The sequence below is a fragment of the Oreochromis aureus genome, linkage group 16 (genome assembly GCF_013358895.1).
Source record: "Oreochromis aureus strain Israel breed Guangdong linkage group 16, ZZ_aureus, whole genome shotgun sequence".
Taxonomy (NCBI): Eukaryota; Metazoa; Chordata; class Actinopteri; order Cichliformes; family Cichlidae; genus Oreochromis; species Oreochromis aureus.
In genome coordinates, this window is record NC_052957.1 from 16,632,202 (window position 1) to 16,649,331 (window position 17,130).

Consider the following 17,130-nt stretch of genomic DNA (forward strand, 5'->3'; position numbering starts at 1 on the left):
CATTTATGTGTTAAAGACCTGTAGACCACCATGTATGGGATTCCTGAAAATTCACCTTCAGGGTGTCAAAATACTGAATGTTGCAAGATGCAGCGCAAGGAGTGAAAGGATATATCTGAAAAGACAGGAAACTGAGTTCACGGTACATACAATATTATGTTACATTATCTTTTATGGCGATTACAGCATGAATACCAAAATAACTATGTAATGGCACTCAACAGTCATAAACTGTAAAACCTATATTCTGGACTTTCCCGTGATAGTTTTAACAGTAAGAAGCTGCTGTTGTGGATTAGAGTGGTGACACTGTAAAATTATAGCTTAATGCTGTCAAATGTAGCCGTCAGTACCTTACTGTAATTTATCAGACACATTTCTGAAAACAACCTGTGTGAGAGAATTCTCCAAATATTTAAACAGTAAATGAATATTGCTGTTTTTATCTCAAAAGCTTTGTGAAATCGGGGGAACCTACTAAATCTTTTCAAAAGTCCTCAGAAGAAGAAAAAAGAAAGAAAGAAAATGAAAACTTAAACATCTGCAATTCAGATGGAGAGAACTACCTGCTGATTAATATCACGATACAGGATGGAAAACACCTCTGCAGTCACTAAGTAGACCCGCCGTGAGATCAGTTTTCGACAAACCTGCGAGGAAAGACTTGCGTCTCTGCAGTTGTTTGTTCTGTCCACATTAGTCTTAATGTAACTACTGTTAAAGCACGAAGAAGTTGTCATAATTGTTGATTAGTCCCGATTTCAGACGGCGTTGTAATCAGTAAGCTGTACGTGCGTGATGTCTGTGACCTCCACAGTTTTGATTCCTCCTCTGTCTGTAGTGTAGCTATATATTTAAATGCAGAACAATTTCAAAAGGATTGCACTAATGAAAAATACAAATTAAGTTAAAGGTGCTTTCTAACAGCAAGTCTTGATTAAGTAACTAATGCAGGAGCTTGTTCCGTTTCTGATTCACTTTAATGAACCATTCAAACAGCTTTTTTCTCGGAACTGCCTAATGATTATTTTCAGACTGTACAATCTCGCAATCACTTTGAATAACCCAACTAAAATAGAGGATGAATGCCATTCAAATGACTAACCTCATATTCTTCATATTTTGACACAGAGAGAATATGGGCAGACGTCTTTCACAACCTTTTTTTCCTTAAGATTTTTCCCTTTTGGAAAGCGTCTTCTTCAATCGAAAAAGTTCAAGTCAGATCATAGCTTGTAACTGGGGCCTGTTCTGGAAATGTTATGTTTTAGTGCGGACCCCAAAACGCTTGCCAGAGGTTACCGTACTGCTTCGAAACTAAAAGCTAGACTACCGCTCTTCCACTCATATACGGGGGGAAGCGTGTAAAAAAAAAAAAAGTGAAAATGTTCCACCAAAGTGAAATATCGCTGTAAGTGGGAGTGTCTGGGTTGCTGCGGGGGAACGTTAGAGGAAGTGGTAATGATGACAGCTCTAACTCAGTGCAGGTGCAGTAAAGCATGGCAGGTTGGTCAATTGCCCAGAACCCATTACTTCTCCCTGGAGACCAACCTTGTAATGTGCTAGGTACCTTCTGTAAAGGATTGACCCATTGTCAACAGAGAAATCTCTCAGGTTTTACATAAAGACACAAGAGTACCCCGCAAGGTTATTCAGGCAGGTTATGAGTGTATTACGTGTGCGAGCGCGCTGTTTGCAAACATTACATATTATGCAAGAAAATACCCCGAAATAATGGTTTGCTTCATCATTAGACCAGTTAAATGCCTTCTTTGTACAGAGAACAATAGAGCACTAAAAGCTACCGACAGCATGTTCTCTCTTTGTTGCTGGAAAGGTTTAATATTGGCCTGTTGAGCTCTAGGAGACACTTTGCATGTTGCCAGTGAATGTAACATTCATATTGCTCCGCTCTCTCGCTGTGAGTGCCTTTACAGGAGCTCTAAACATTTGTGACTGCGCTGGAGATGGGAATAGGATGACCTTGGGTGTCAGATACATCTCTGTTCCTGTGTCATCTTCAGACAGCCACTGTTTGACCACTATCTACTAGATGCATTCTATCCGACACTTGTAACAATAGTGTAAATGGGACGAAAATTGAGCTCACCTTAAAGGCGGACTTCAGTCCTCTTGAAGGCTGAAAGCCCTGGATGAGCCCAGTGCCCAGTGGCAGCTCAGAGTCCTTGTTTTGCTCCCTGAGACGTGTGTAATCAGAGAGAAAGTCCAGCACAGATTACAGTCTTCAATCAGTCAGTGAGGAAAATGATATGTACATCATTGTCTCTGCCGCACATCCCAGGCACTGTCAGCCTGCATGCATATTACCTGTGTCAAAGCTGCCAGGGACATGACGAGAGAAACTGAGAGCCATCACAGAGCCGCCACTCAGGGGGGGTGTCTGGTCTCTGAGCGCAGCAGCCAGATTCAGTCTCCATGGGGACTCTGCTCTGACCTCTGGGATGTTGTTGACACCATTTAATGTACATTTTCAGATACAAAACGTCTCCTTTCATGTCGGAAATTGTTTTCAATGGTCCGGAGGCCAGCTCTTGTCACAGAAAGAAAATACTCAGCGCACACTTGCAGTGTTTCTTTATCTTTCTTTTTTTTCCTCCCCTCGACTCGGGAAAGTTGAAGCTGTTTGACCTTGAGGTCCACAATAAAGAGAGTTATTTCATACAGAGTGAAAACTATATGACTGCTGTGAGGAAAGGCTAAAAATTATCCCTGCTAATCTTCTCATAGATCTCTAACGTTATCTTATGCAATTGTCTCCACACTAAAAACAGACTCATACTGTGTGTGAGTACAAAGAATGGCATAATGTGGGAAATTTCAAATGGAGGTCTTGCATTGTTGTTGATTCAATTTTCTCAGCTGGATTTGCAAAAAAACCCACCCAAAAACATACATTGAATAAATGCGAAACTGCGGGAGAGCGAAATTTCACAATAAAGATAGCAAAGACAGATCCGATCTGAACTCCACCCTCTTGAAACAGAACATACCCAGACCATAATTTTCCCGAGACAAGAGTGTTAAATTTGTCGCTGTGAAGGGCACCTCTGCATAGAAGGATGATGGAAGACGATTTGCAGCCACACGCACACACCTTACTCCTCTACCTGGTGTACATCTATAATGTTATCATCAATAATGGCCAAAAAACACACGCACGCAAACAAAATCAAATCCACAAGCATGCAACTACTAGTCTTGGCCACCAGGTTTACATAATAGCCCCCCTGTCCCACACCAGGTATCTGTTCACCTTGACAAGTCCAGACCTTAAAGCAATGTCAACACAAGCACTTTCTAGCTCGGCGATTCTGTTTGTCTCTTCTGGTCCTGCTGGGGCTCCGGAGGGAGGTCACCAAATAGTCTCTGAAGTTAAAAAAAAAAGACACTGACCTTCTGCTAAATTGGCCACATTCAGAAGACAGCGAATATCAGGTTATTGAGTTGATCCATGCTGTGTTTCCTTGCCTGGGGAAAATGATCTGCGCTATTGTCTGCCTTCTGCAGTTGATCAAGGGCAAGAATGTGTCAGGAATGTTGAAACGGGAGGCACTTTAAAAAAACATACTTTCAAATGTCCTCCTAATGGTTAAAGAGAAAAACAACATAAGTACCCCGCTGTAAACAAAATATTAAGCAGCATGGTAAGTGCTTTTCACTTATGAAGAGGCTTGCAGTTCATATCTAAGCAAAAATTAAATAAAGGCTTTATGCTTTAAATTGTGTGAAATGTTTTGAGCGGGGGGGAAAAAAGGACACATTGTAAATGAATGCAGCTGCAGAACCCCAACAATTCATTGCACTGTACTTTCAAGTTGTTGATTCCTTGAGAAAGGCAAATAATAGTCATTTTGCAAAATTGCAGGCCTATCCTTCAACAACTGGGGAAAACAGTTAAAATTGGGCACGGATAGGGAAGAAGCAGCCCTCTCACTGAAGTATTTCGTATATTTGGGACAGCATAATGAAATAAGTCATTTCTGCCAACAGTTCACATTACCTCCCAATGGTTAAGAACCATAATCCCAATATCATTTTGAATTCTATCACACATACAGTTGGAAATGTTATTGCATGATTACAGTGTTCCTTTCCCTCTGCACAGTTATTGTATTTATGCATTTTGCACATGAATTGGAAGAGAAGTTGAGCACCATGTACAATTACACTGCTATTCAAAAACAGAGTTAAAAGAACCAAATCTATTTGGTACAATGGAGGCATACAAGCAACTTGTAGTGCGAGCGCTGCTTGAAATGATACCTATCTATCACAAAAACACAACACAGAAGTCATATGATGGAAAACTCTTTGCTTCTGCTCTCCAAAGCAGGACACAGGTTGAATTCTGATTCGTTGTTGTTCTGCGAAAATGTGCTCCACGTAGTCTTCAAACGGCATCAGTTACAATTTGCAACTAAGTGCGTGCTGCGAAGACATCACCTGATCAAATCTAAGCCTTGCATGTAGCTGAGCCTCTTTTCTTTTCTTTTAATGTAAGATGTATCTCAAAATTCATTAACTGGACTGCCGAAAGCTCTTGTCGTTATTATATACTGCGGGGTGATGTTGACATAAGCGTCTCAGAACACAAAAAGAGGAGCTTGAACAAAGTTCGCCTCAAATCTAGGTGGCTAGTTGAAAAGTGAGTGTGGATAGTGTCACGCTCAGCAGCCACCCGATCTCTCTTTCCTCCCTTTAACCTGCCGAGCTGCCACGGAGGATCGCCCACTGATGGCACCTTTTATCTGCCACGGCCAGAAGAACCGCGGCTCTTCCTGTTACGAGGCAGTGGCACTTTGTCAAGCGAGACAAAGTTATCCTGAGGTCTGATACTGGTCTAGGAGTATGATTTGCATCATAAAAGCTTAAAGCAGATGACACAAAACCAGTGGTAAGCAATATTAGGCTGCACAGACCTAAAAAATAAAATAAAATAAAATACCTTAAAGCACCTGAATTTTTCTCAAATCTGCAACAATTCACAACTGGAAAAACCACGATTCTCCGCGCTGATCGTCCCTGAGGTCTGTGCATCACAGATTTCATTCCTGCAGGGGAGCAAAGATTATTACAATATTCAGATTACCGAGCAGGGGAAATTAATTGGACTAATTAACATACAAGTAAATGATGATACCGTTAACACATTTCATTAACTCAAACTGTCATTCTATGTTCCTGGTGCACTTGGTATTGCATTACAATGAATTGGATTCATTAAATTATGCAAATGAAAGGAATGACAAAATGAACGAGTCCTTTTGAACATTATGGACCACATTTTCAAACTCAAATTGACTAAGAGTCAAAAAGCATGTGCTTTCCACTCAGATTTACCAGATAAAGCTTTTCATAGACTACCACTTTAATTATGTTCACAGGCACTAAAACCAGGTAGGCTATAATACGTAACCAACTCCCTGACTCTGCAGACTTGAGTCTAATGTTATAGAAAAAATAGAAACACTACCTAATTAGCAAAATGTCCTATTTAGTGGACGAGTTAAAGATAGTGATGCAGCATGTGTCAGATCCGAGGTTAATCAAAATATTAATAAATTAGCGTCAGGAAATGGCGTGCACATTTTGAAGTCGGAGGCAGAGCAGCTGTTACGTCTCGTTCCTCTCTGCAGGGTTTGTTCAAAGTCACGAGACAGCAGTTCGCTCTCCAGCAGCAGAATATGTTCCTGACATTTCTGTGTGACATTAACTTGCGGTTAATTGTGGGGTCTGCACTTCTCATTGGCCTCGGTGACTTCTGTCTTCATCTTAGCTGCAGCTACACGGGGAAGGTCAAGGGGTCAAACGTACCTCCCGTCCTCATCCCTTGGCTGTAGTGACATCTACTGGACTACTAACCCACAGTGTGCGCTTTGCAAAGAGCTGATGCGCCTTTGGGAAAAAGAAAGAAAAGAAAAAAAATCAAACTGGTCTCACGTTTAGTCGTTTTAGTATGAAATATCAAACTGCCCTCAGACAGCAGACATGGTACAACCAAGATACATTAAAAAAAATGAAGAAATCAAAAAATAAAGAGCATTCAAGTATAACAGAAACATTTATATTGATGCTATATTGACATATTTATACAGAAGACTGGAGTGAGGATAAACCTTCAGTGTTTAGCACAGAATATGAAGATTCTTCTTCATGCGTTTCTTGCTATTTGTCTCAGATGGCATTTTAATATCTCTTGAAGAGGAACAAGTGGCCATGGGAGTAAAACTGATCACATTATATATTTTTCATTGTCTCAAAATAGGGGAAAAAAACTAAGGAATAAATATGCCACAAGTAAATTTACTGTTCAGTGTGTATGTGTATTCAATTTAATAGTTAAGCAGTTTGGAAGGTGGCAGTAGAAGAAAGAAATAAGAGACATAAATGGATAACCCACTACAGGGGAATGTAACATGCAGATAAAGAAATACAACACGAGAAGAAAAAGAAAAAAAAAAAGCAATGCACATTTACTGACAGTGGGTATAACAGACAGTTTGCTGGGAAACATACAAAACATTTTTATACAAAATCTGAACAAGATTAAAGTGTTGAGAGCAGTGACGTTTAAAAGAGTACCACTTTTTAGCAATACAGACATTTTTCAAGTGCGCGATAGGACCGACAGAGCCAGATCCTGGTGAAAACTTCTTCCTAACATGAACAGGTGGGTCCTATTTAAAAGAAAACTTATAATATAAAGGACAGCTGACATGATAAGATCAAATGAGCATAGGTAACATGATGACAGCTTCATTCGCCTCAGCTTTTCCATCCATCAAAAAAAACAAATTTTCCCACAACATCCCGCTATGGCCCGAGAAGCTACAGGGGTAATTTAGCTTTACTTACATCACACAGTCACGAGTCACCCTGAGTTTGGTTTTCAATTTGGCAATTACCTCCAGAAAAATGGCTTTTTTTCTTAATATTACAACATATTTTCATTTGGAAATCCTCCAAAAAGGATTTTTTTTTCTTTTTTTTACAAAAAACCCCCCAAAACACATGAATTACATATAATGGAGCCATTTGAAATGTTCTAAACCTTCAATGCCGCAAACGCGTCGTTTATGTAAAGCCCGATATAAATGGCTCTTCAGTCAAAATATTTCATATGCAAATAATGTGTATCATATTAACAGTAAATGTTTAAGAGGAATTAAAATACAAAAAAATTGATTGTTTTTCCATTTTCACCTGCAAAATGTAGTAGGCTTGAGCAAACTCATTAAAAAGGGAGGAAGGAGGGCTTTCCAAGCAGACTGCAAGGAAACAAGAATGCATAATAATAACAATAATAATTAAAAAAAAATTAAAATTTGCATGGGCATAAACAATAGCTTTGTTTCAGCTGGATAAAATTAGCTCTGCTGTGAGATTTAGTCTTTGCACATAGGAATATTGGGGGGGGGGGGGGGGGTCTTGGCTATTATGAAGGACATCATCAAAATACACCATCAACAAAAGGCGAGGAGAAAAAAACTGCTCAACTTACCAATTGTTTTCATGAAAATCACATTATTAACAAATAAGTAAATTTAAAAGAAAGTGGAATCCTACATTTTTCAACTACACAGTATTGTACAAAATAAGGCATTTCCTTGTGTGTTTACTGCAATGTCTTTTTCCACCTTTGCTTGTTTTCTCTCAGTATGCACTGAGGATGGACACGGACTGACTATTTCTGTGTTAAAATATATATATTTATATATTTATAATTTTAGTTTTTTCCTTCAAAACTTGAATAAAAATGCAGGTAGGAGTATACAGTATGAGGGAGGTCGCAGAAGTTCATAAGCGGAGTGTAAATCACTCCATGACTTCGCTGGCCGCTACTGTGGTGACGAGCTGGAGTGGGATCTCTGCGTTGGCTAGGATGTCCTGGGCGTTGCTGGAGCCCTGCTGGATGTTGGTGAGGATGAGGGTGGCGCCTGCCGTGGTGATGATACTGTCTGAGGACCCTGCGGATTCCATCGAGGCCACCACGGCGCTGCCAGAGTTCACGCCTTTTTTGTTCTGATGAGTTTTAATGTGCTTCGCCAGGTGGTCGCTCCGCATGAAGCGCTTGGAACATTCTGGGCAGACAAACTTCTTCTCTCCTGCCAGTGAGAGAGAGAGAGAGAGAGAGAGAGGAAACACAGTTTCAAAGATAGTTTGATGCTGAATACATTTGGAGAGGGTTAAGCATGTCGTCTATCACCAGATCACAAGAAGTTAAAAAAAAAAGTGGCAAGCAAAGTTCAAATTGATTGATCCATGAATAGATGGAACACACAAAAATAACAAAAGGCAGAACTGCCAGCGACATGCACATTCTTAATAGTTTTATTGTGTGCTGTTACTGAACGCTGTATGACCTGGGTCCAATGTTTAATCTGAATTAGTTTCCTAAAGCCAGTCTGTCACTGACAGAAATGACAAATTGACGCTATACAGCTGATTACAATTATTACCAATTAGAAGCCTACAATCATCGAACATCCTCTTGAAAAGTTAACTGTGAATGCTAACTGTTCATATCCTGCAGCTGACAGCGTAATAAAAGGCTACTTTAGCCCGTCTTGTCAGAGGCCTCGCACTGCCAGCGATATGCAAAGATAAGAGTATGACCAAGTGGTGATATCACTATCAAAGGTCTGTCCTGCCATTAACGTTGTGGCAGTAGATTTATCTGGAATTCTCATACATACACTCATACTTCCTGCATTTCATGAATCATGACTAAAAATAAAAACAATAAACATTCAGCTCACTACTGTTGTGAAGTTTCACTAACAGATCCTTCAAATTCGACTGCAGGACAAATTGTTTAAAGCACATTTTAAGATTAAAAATTCCCTCCAAGCCTGTGAATCTAGCCATGTGTATTTTTCTCACAATGGTCTTCAATCCTAACCTGACATTTTAAATCCAGAGGGGGACAAACGCTGTTATTTCTTAGGTGACTCACGCTTTGCAGGGCACAAATTAACACATTTTACTGATTTTATGGATGTTTTCCTGATGTGCAAACATCGAGGGAGCAAAAAAAAGGGCACCTGTGTGTGTTCTCCTGTGCCTCTGCAGCTCATCGCTGCGTGTGAACCTCTTCCCACAGAACATCCAGCTGCAAACAAAAGGTCGCTCCCCTGAATGCCAGCGCAGGTGTGCTCGCAGGTGCGATGTCTTTCCGTATACTTTCCCACAGCCCGCGATGTGGCAGATGTGCTGCTTCTTCTTCCCCATGCTAGATCCTCTGCGAAACACAGGCACTGACATTAAAGATACTGATATATAGATGGGAGAAACAAACGAAACAAAGGTCAAGATTGCTCACCTGCCACCCGACTCTCTGCAATTAGGGCAGGTACATGCCACTCTGCGCAGCCTCTTGCCCTCTTGGCCAAGCTGATCCTCCTCATCCACCAGTCTGACTCGGAGGTGGGACAGATCGCTCGTGTTCAGGGTAGAATCAGTGCTAAGCTGCCATTCTCCAGAGTCTGGCTCTTCCTTGATCTGAATATCTAAAAATTAATATTAACAGTCTTCAGTTATAACTGGCCAAAAAGCCTGAACAGTGAGAGCTGCTTTGTAACTGTGTGTGATTGACAGCAAGGCAGCAGACTTAATGTATCAGTGAGAATTCTGATGACTAATTAAGCGTACCCTGTGGACTTTTTGGCCCACATGAGTGACAGAAAATGGGTGGATGGACTTTGCTACAATCAGAAATTTCATCACAATGTTATGACAGCAATAATTACATATAAAGTTGAAACACAAAGACGTTTTGAGGACGTAAACAATGAGTGTTGATGAGACTAAGCAGACTACGTTCAGTGGCCACTTTATTAGGTACACCTGTTTAACTGCTCCTTAATGGAAACACATGGGGGCATATCAGTGCATTTAGGCATGCAGACCGCCTTGTATTAAAAGTTCAGGCTGCCGGTGGTGGTGTAATGGTGTGGGCCATATTTTCTTGGCACACTTTGGGCCACGTAGTACCAACTGAGGATTGTTTAAACGACACACCCTACAGGAGGATTGTTGCTGACTGTGTCCAGGATAATTTGCTAATCTCAAACCGGTTTCTTGAACATGACAATGAGCTCTTGGTACTCAAATGTCCTACACAAATCACCAGATCTCAGCCCAATACAGCACCTCTGGGACTGGAAAATTCACATTATGATGTGAAATCCGCCAAAACTGTGGGATGCTATCATGTCAATATGGACCATAGCGGTCACTGGAGGAAAAGCACTGGTGTAATTGTTTAACGTTTTTCCTGTGTCTCCATAAACACAACGTTTCACGTGCACAACTTTACGATCTTGAAACAAAAGCATCTAAATGGAATTCAGTCATTACCAACGTTGATATTTCCTTGTGTGCTTTTAAGCAACAACGCATAATGGAAAAGTTACATGGATTATTATATAAATATATTATGAATAAATAAGTAAAACAAATACAAAGATGTCACTGGATTGTCTACTTCGAGCACCAAGAACAAATTCCACTGACCTTCATTGCATTAGTATAATTAGTAATTGAATACATTATAGCAATTTACAAGTAATTTGCTCATGGAAGACCTTTCTGGAAGCCGCTAAACTGGCTAGATTTAAAAGTAAATATGCAAGAAACTTAAAGAGAATTAGAATATAATTATGGGATGTAAAATAATGTAAGACCATTTTGACTTTAAAACCTTTAAAAAGTGCCCTGGACAGTCTAACATGTGTTTTAAGTTCCATTGCTGATTAGACCTTTACTCGTAGGTGGGTTCGGCTACATTAAAAATTGTCAGAGAGCAAAAAAGTTCACGCACTAATAACAACAGCAAAGGTCTAATTTGTCCCACTCTGAAAAGATGCATCTAAGCTAACATAAAAAGGAGATAAATGCCAATAAGGTACACGTACAGATGCCACAAAAGGACAAATTGGTCAAAATTTTTCTTCTCCCGAGTGTATTGTGACAATATGAAGAGCTACTATACCTGCAGGGGGATCGGTGTCTCCTTCCTGCTGGGCCACTGAGTTGACTGTGACTGTCTGCAGGTTGGGGATCTGTCCTGTGCTGATGTTACCCAAGGACAGGGTCTGGACTGGAGCAAGAGTAATCTGCTGGGGAGGTGTGGTGGGCAGCTGGAGATTCTGGAGGTTCTGCACTCCTTGCACTTGAAAGGTCTGCCACTGTATCTGACCTGATGGCGTAACTGTCTGAGCTTGGATGATGAAGGTTCCCGGGTTGATCAGTTGCACATTTTGCAGACTCTGCCCACCTGCCGCCACTGACTGCACCACTTGTCCGTTGGTGGTCTGAACAGGAACCTGCTGCAGCTGGATGATCGGCTGAGCTGAAGACGCGTGGACATTTAGCTCCTGATTTTGCTGGGCGAAGCCTTCCTGGAGACCAGAACTTGAGTTGGCTTGCCCCGTAGCCACCGATGGTAATGAAGTATTCTGGGTTAGCAGACCTGCTTCACTTGCTGTAACATGTAGAGAGGAAGACGTTGGCACAAATATCTCAGGATTTGCATTTGAGTCATTTACTGGTAGTGTCTGTGAGAGATGGTCATCTGTCTTAGCCAGACTCTCAGAGCCATCCACAGGCTGACTTGCCATAATTAGCTGGCCATCAGCAGTGACCCCTGTTGCTATAGTTTGAGCACCAGACAAGCCAAGGGAGTCCAAGTCTACGCTGTTAACAGGAACAAAGGTAATGTTCCCGGGCAAACCCACAGGCACATTAGTAACAACCTGGCCCTGGTTGTTGAAGGTGGAGCTGCCAATAGAAACCCCCTGGATCTGCTGGATGTTAGCAGTCTGTGAAATGAGGTTCTGGTTGTTGTTAAGGATGCTTGCAGTTGATGTCACACTGAGACTCTGGCTACCATCAGGCAAGATCTGAATCTGTCCCGTAGCATCCTGAGTCAGGGTTGGTCCTTCCACACTGGCCGTGGAGAAGCTCAGCTGTCCATCTGCTGTCTGAATCTGAGGAATTACTTGGTACTGAATGTTAGGCACTGAATTGGCAGAGGAGTCGTCTGTTCCTGACGTCACAAAGATTGGCTGACCCTGTAAGTTCTGGATAGGAAGAACATACTGCCCATTTGACGTTAATATCCCTTGACTTTGGATCTGTACTATTCCAGACTCATCTTTTGCTGCTGTTGTGGGGGTTAACACCTCCCATTTCTCTGTCCCAGTAAGCTGCGTAGATGGATCTGAGGTCTGAGAAAGAAAACAAATGACATAAAATAAAATAAATTTAAAAAACAGATTCAGAACTCTAGTTATATTCATCTTTTAAGGTACAGAGACGATTATATGAAAATAAAAACCTGCATTTGCTAAATGACCAAAATTCTTTTGTTTGGCTGAAATTTAGAGGTCTGTCTGCCTGACTCCAATAACAGATGATATACTGGCATCTAACTAATGCTTTTCTAGTCTTACTGATCACTCAAAGCTCTTTACATTCATACAACACTTCAAGCGCTTTATTTCCCTCACATCCACCGCCAATTTAGCATCACCGATTACCTAACAAGACTGAAGCCGACACATGTGGAGGAAACCCACACAGGCTCAGGGAGAACACGCGAACTCCACAGCTGACTAGGAGAGACGAACCACAAACCTTCAAGATGCAAGCGCTAGTCAGTCTATCCAATGTTAGCCGCGTCCTACATCAATGCTATATGGACAACACACCTAACTGTACTTGATTGTCTTAATTCGTTTTTTGATCCACACCAGGTTTTTCCACTACAGTTCAATTGAGCGAATGGGCATGTCGCTGTTTGTGTTGACTGTATCAAACAGCTCTTACATGAAGTTTTCTCACTCTACTGTGCCTAGCTACCCGAGCTGTAATGAGCTGAGTTTGTATTTATAATAAATTATCTCTGCTGGATTTGTTTTTAAAGTGAACGCCTGGAATTGGTGCATGCCTTGCTTCATGCAGACATGGCTGATTCTCAGCAGTGTTTTGGTCACATTTGTTTTTAATAAAAGAAATATTGAGCAATACTATGCATAATACATCAATAACCTTGGACCAGCTAGAAACAGAAACCGAACATAGCGAAACAACTTTCTCTTATGAAAGTATGAAAACCAAAAACTGCAGACTTACTTCACAGACACACCTTGTTTCCTAAACACTTGAACTTGACCTCGGGCTGTGAAGGTGAATTTGTAATGACTTACGAAAAGACAACCATCATGCTAAATGTGATCCAACTACCCTTACATTAGGCTACTGTAACAGGAGAGCTATTAAAATGGCACATTAGATAATCTGCCCACTCGGTTGGTTGTCATACTGACAACCACTGCTCGAGCTCATTTATGAATTAAAAATACTATCTAGCTAAATATGTCTCATGTCCCTTTTTTTCTTATTTGTCATGTTGATCAATTGCTTTAATAAATGTGCAGATGTTGCCAGTGTATCTTATGTTTAAAATTATCAAGCAGATAATTATTTTGCAATTTAATACACCAAACCAATATCTTCTTCCCCAGTACCAGTTCTTATATCAAAACCCAGGAATCCTGAAATTTATTTTTCAGCTTGGGAAATAACAAAAGGTATGGATTGAAATAAAAACTGAGTTAGCATTACTATAACTGATGGCTTACATGAAGCTAGAATACTTGAAGGCAAAAGAGATTGACTCTGTTCATCAAGGAAATGATAAGTAAAATCCTGATGTTGAATTCTCCCATGATGAATATGGGAATAAGATGTTTTTGTATCATTACCTTTGTGAATAAAAGACATTTGACACAGAATTGGTATCAGATTCCTCTGTCTGACTGTGTACATTGCAACATTATACTACATACTATGAACCTGCAATAATATATCTGTGAGCCATGGGTAAAATGGGTACAAATCCTTTTCAGGAATCAGGAAGGGCATAGGCCTAAACCAAACCAAAAAACCAAAACAAATCCCTGTCAAATAAAACGTGTGGCGTGACCCATTGTGAATTAGGGAGCAACAAAAAGTAGTTCTGTTGACTGTTGTTTAGTTTACTTAATTCAGTTTATAACTACAAATACGTCAAACAAATGTCTGTTTATTGATTCAAAGCTGAACTTTGAAGCAAATGGTGGAGCTGTTTGTAAAAAAGGGCACCAGAGCCTGTCATGTTTGAGATGGCTTGCTCATTTCCACAACGATAAAACCATAATTTTATTGTGATTTTATTGGCTCTGTTTTAGCCTCTACCTTGATGGCATGGTTTGGCTATTGAGTTGTAAAGAACTCAGTCAAATTGTTAAATGGTCTAACAGCCTGATTGGTGAGCCACAGCTGAACCCAACATCCCAGTACACACAATGGTTACGCTGGTTGGTTGGTTCAGTTTTACTCAACAACTTGCACCCTTTGCATATCGAGTTTCAGTTTCTTCCTTCTAGACGAAGGTTTCGGGCCTAAAGAGCAGCTTTGTTCCAGCAGCTATTAGTCACATAAACAAATCATTGCTTTGATACAAAATGCTTTTTTCCCCCTAATCTTTTGTACGATTATCTGTTGTCTGTATTGAAAATATGGGATGGGTAACTGACTACTACAGACCAAATCTACCTAAGAGGACAAATGAAGTAACCTGAACCTGCTTATTTACTGTCCAACCAACAGTTTTTCTCAGGTGTGACTGAAACCTTTCCTTCTGCTAAAATAGAATCAGATATAGCAGAGCTGCTGGCCCACTACATCAGACAGTACCTCTGTCCACCTCTGAATATAGTGACCCAACCTCAGTGCAGGTCATTGCTAGCAGGTTGAGGGGTGATGACCGAGTCTCCGACTCAAAAGGGGCAAGTTTAAAAGGAATAAAGTGTGTGGACATTAGTCTGGACCGCACAGAAAATGTGACTGATGCTAAGAAGTGAATGTACAGGTTAAATGGCTGTCTTGTTCAGTGCCCCTCAGACAAAACCGTGGATACCACCTAAAAATAAGGCCTGGGTCTGAATGGAGTCTGTCCCATCAAATCTAGCAAAGGAGGCGGGATTTGTAAGCAGCCTGGGAGGAAGTGTTGCCCGAGAAGTTCAAATCAGGGTACAATAATAACCCCCACCAAGTTTCAAATATGTAATGCAAGCTCTCTTGTTACTAAAACCGCAGCCAAGACCTATGACGAGAATCACGATACAGTAGAAAAATCTTACCTGATTGCCCCTGCCTTCCTCCTGCTGCATAAAGTCGCTCTTACTGCTGTCCACGTCTAAGGCAGCCATATCATCCGCTTTCATTGGCTGTTCTGGGGCTGTGAAGTGAAAAACATTTAGTGTGGGAACAGCCGAAGCTAACGTTAGCTAAACAAACCTGTGACTCACACCCACGCTAAAGTACAGTTAGCCAATAAACCGTTAACTACATCCGCTTTTACTAATATCACAAACCTCCATTAAACGGGGCTGTAGCACTGATTAGTTAAATGAAGGCTAAACAGTGATGTGTCCTACACAAGCTAATCTAGTCAGCTAAGCTATCGAGCCCTGCGTTAGCCGCTGCTGCTAACTTAGCCGGCGATGATTAGCACTATCACCATCGAGAATCCCCGCTAGCCTGCTAGCGAGCTAATTTAGCCAGAGGATGCCCGAGATAGCTCGTTAGCATACGTGGGTGAAAAATAATGGATATTACGTACCAGTCATTGCGTGACTTGTCCTAAAACGGAGAGTCCTGATAGTCACAAGCCACCGGACATGATCAACAGATTACACTGATTGTATACGCGTGGAAATTAGTGATAAGTGTCTGATTTTTTTCTATTTTGATTGACGGGCGGTAGGTAACACAAAGGGTGGGGCCTCCGCTGTTGACTGGGAGCATTTGCGTCACACACAGGAAATCCCGCCGTTCCACATAAAATGATTGGCTGCTGGTTTGTTTTACCTTGTTATTATTTGTCAGCCGACACGTCAGTCATCCTTTGTTGGCTTCTTTTCCTGTTTGGTATGCATTTTCAGCTGGACTGTGTTGGTGGCACTGAGGGTTGTATTTACATTGTTGTTAACAGTGAAAGAACCCTGTTTTAGTCCAAAGCATGGCAGTCACCCTCTCTGTTTGATCCTAACTATAGTTCAAGAGCTCTGTCTGCCACCTACAGCTGTTCTCCACCAGATCACCTGTTCATCAGTGGTCAGTAGTGAGTATTCATATCCTTTACTTTAAGTACTTTGAGTAATAGGCAAAAAGATCTCAAAAAAAGCAACACATCATGCCGCAATCTAAAGAAAAAGCTGAGAAACAAAGTAATTGACATCTATGGGAAGCCTAAGACTTTGCAACTCTAGAGAACCACGGTTACAACCACTATCCACAAACTCAGAAACCTTGGAACAGTGGTGAACCTTTCCAGGAAATTACTCTAAAATCGCATTGGTGACTCATACAGGAGGTCACAAAAGAATCTAGAACAACATCTGAAGGACAGCAAACCTGACTTGCCTGAGTCAGGTTAACTTCAGTGTTCAACAATAAGAGGGAGACTGGGCAAAAATGGTATTCATCTGAAAGTTTCAAGGAGAAAACCACGAAGACTTGTTTCACATTTGCCAAAAAACATCTTGATGCTCCTCAGGGCAATTTTGGGAACATATTCTAAGGACTGACGTTACAAAAGTTGAAATTTTTGGAAGGTTTGTGTCCTGTTACACATGGCGTAAATCTAACATAGCATTTCATAAAAAGCTACGGAAGCGTAGAGCTGCCACTCAGGCAAAAGAAAAATAGAGCTATATCACGTTATAACGTGAAAAGTTTATTGTTCTAACCATATACTTTTCATGTTTGAACAACATAAAATCACGTTATTACAATTTACATAATTATCACATTCATACAATATAATATTTATATTGTAAGAACGTGAAAGGTTTTTTTGTTATAACGTGATAATTATGTGTATTGTAATACGTGATATTATGTTGTTCAAATGTGAAAAGTATATTGTACTAACATGAAAAGTATATTGTTAGACAATAAAGTTTTCAAGTTATAATGTGATATAGCTGTATTTTTCTTTTGCCTGGGTGGCAGCTCTAGTCTTCCGTAAAAAGCAGTCACACATGGTGGTGTTAATAT

At 40.7% G+C, this 17,130-nt stretch overlaps 1 protein-coding gene across 1 annotated transcript; it reads right to left on the bottom strand.

Annotated features, from left to right (window-relative positions):
* Window positions 1–5,957: 5,957 nt before the first annotated feature.
* On the bottom strand, window positions 5,958–15,875 carry sp3a (sp3a transcription factor). Its single transcript, XM_031743311.2, has 6 exons — window positions 15,692–15,875; window positions 15,210–15,307; window positions 11,015–12,251; window positions 9,344–9,530; window positions 9,066–9,262; window positions 5,958–8,126 (listed from the first exon to the last, which is right to left on the bottom strand). The coding sequence occupies exons 1-6, from the start codon at window positions 15,696–15,698 to the stop codon at window positions 7,837–7,839; spliced, it is 2,016 nt and encodes a 671-aa protein (XP_031599171.1). The 5' UTR covers window positions 15,699–15,875; the 3' UTR covers window positions 5,958–7,836.
* Between the last annotated feature and the right edge of the window lie 1,255 nt (window positions 15,876–17,130).

What these genes read in the sequence shown, in the direction of transcription:
- sp3a (XM_031743311.2), bottom strand. An exon ending in AGGAAGGCAGGGGCAATCAG is followed by an intron (nt 12,252 to 15,209) that starts GTAAGATTTTTC and finishes TTTCTTTCTCAG; the next exon opens with ACCTCAGATCCATCTACGCA. An exon ending in GCACAGGAGAACACACACAG is followed by an intron (nt 8,127 to 9,065) that starts GTGCCCTTTTTT and finishes TCTCACTGGCAG; the next exon opens with GAGAGAAGAAGTTTGTCTGC.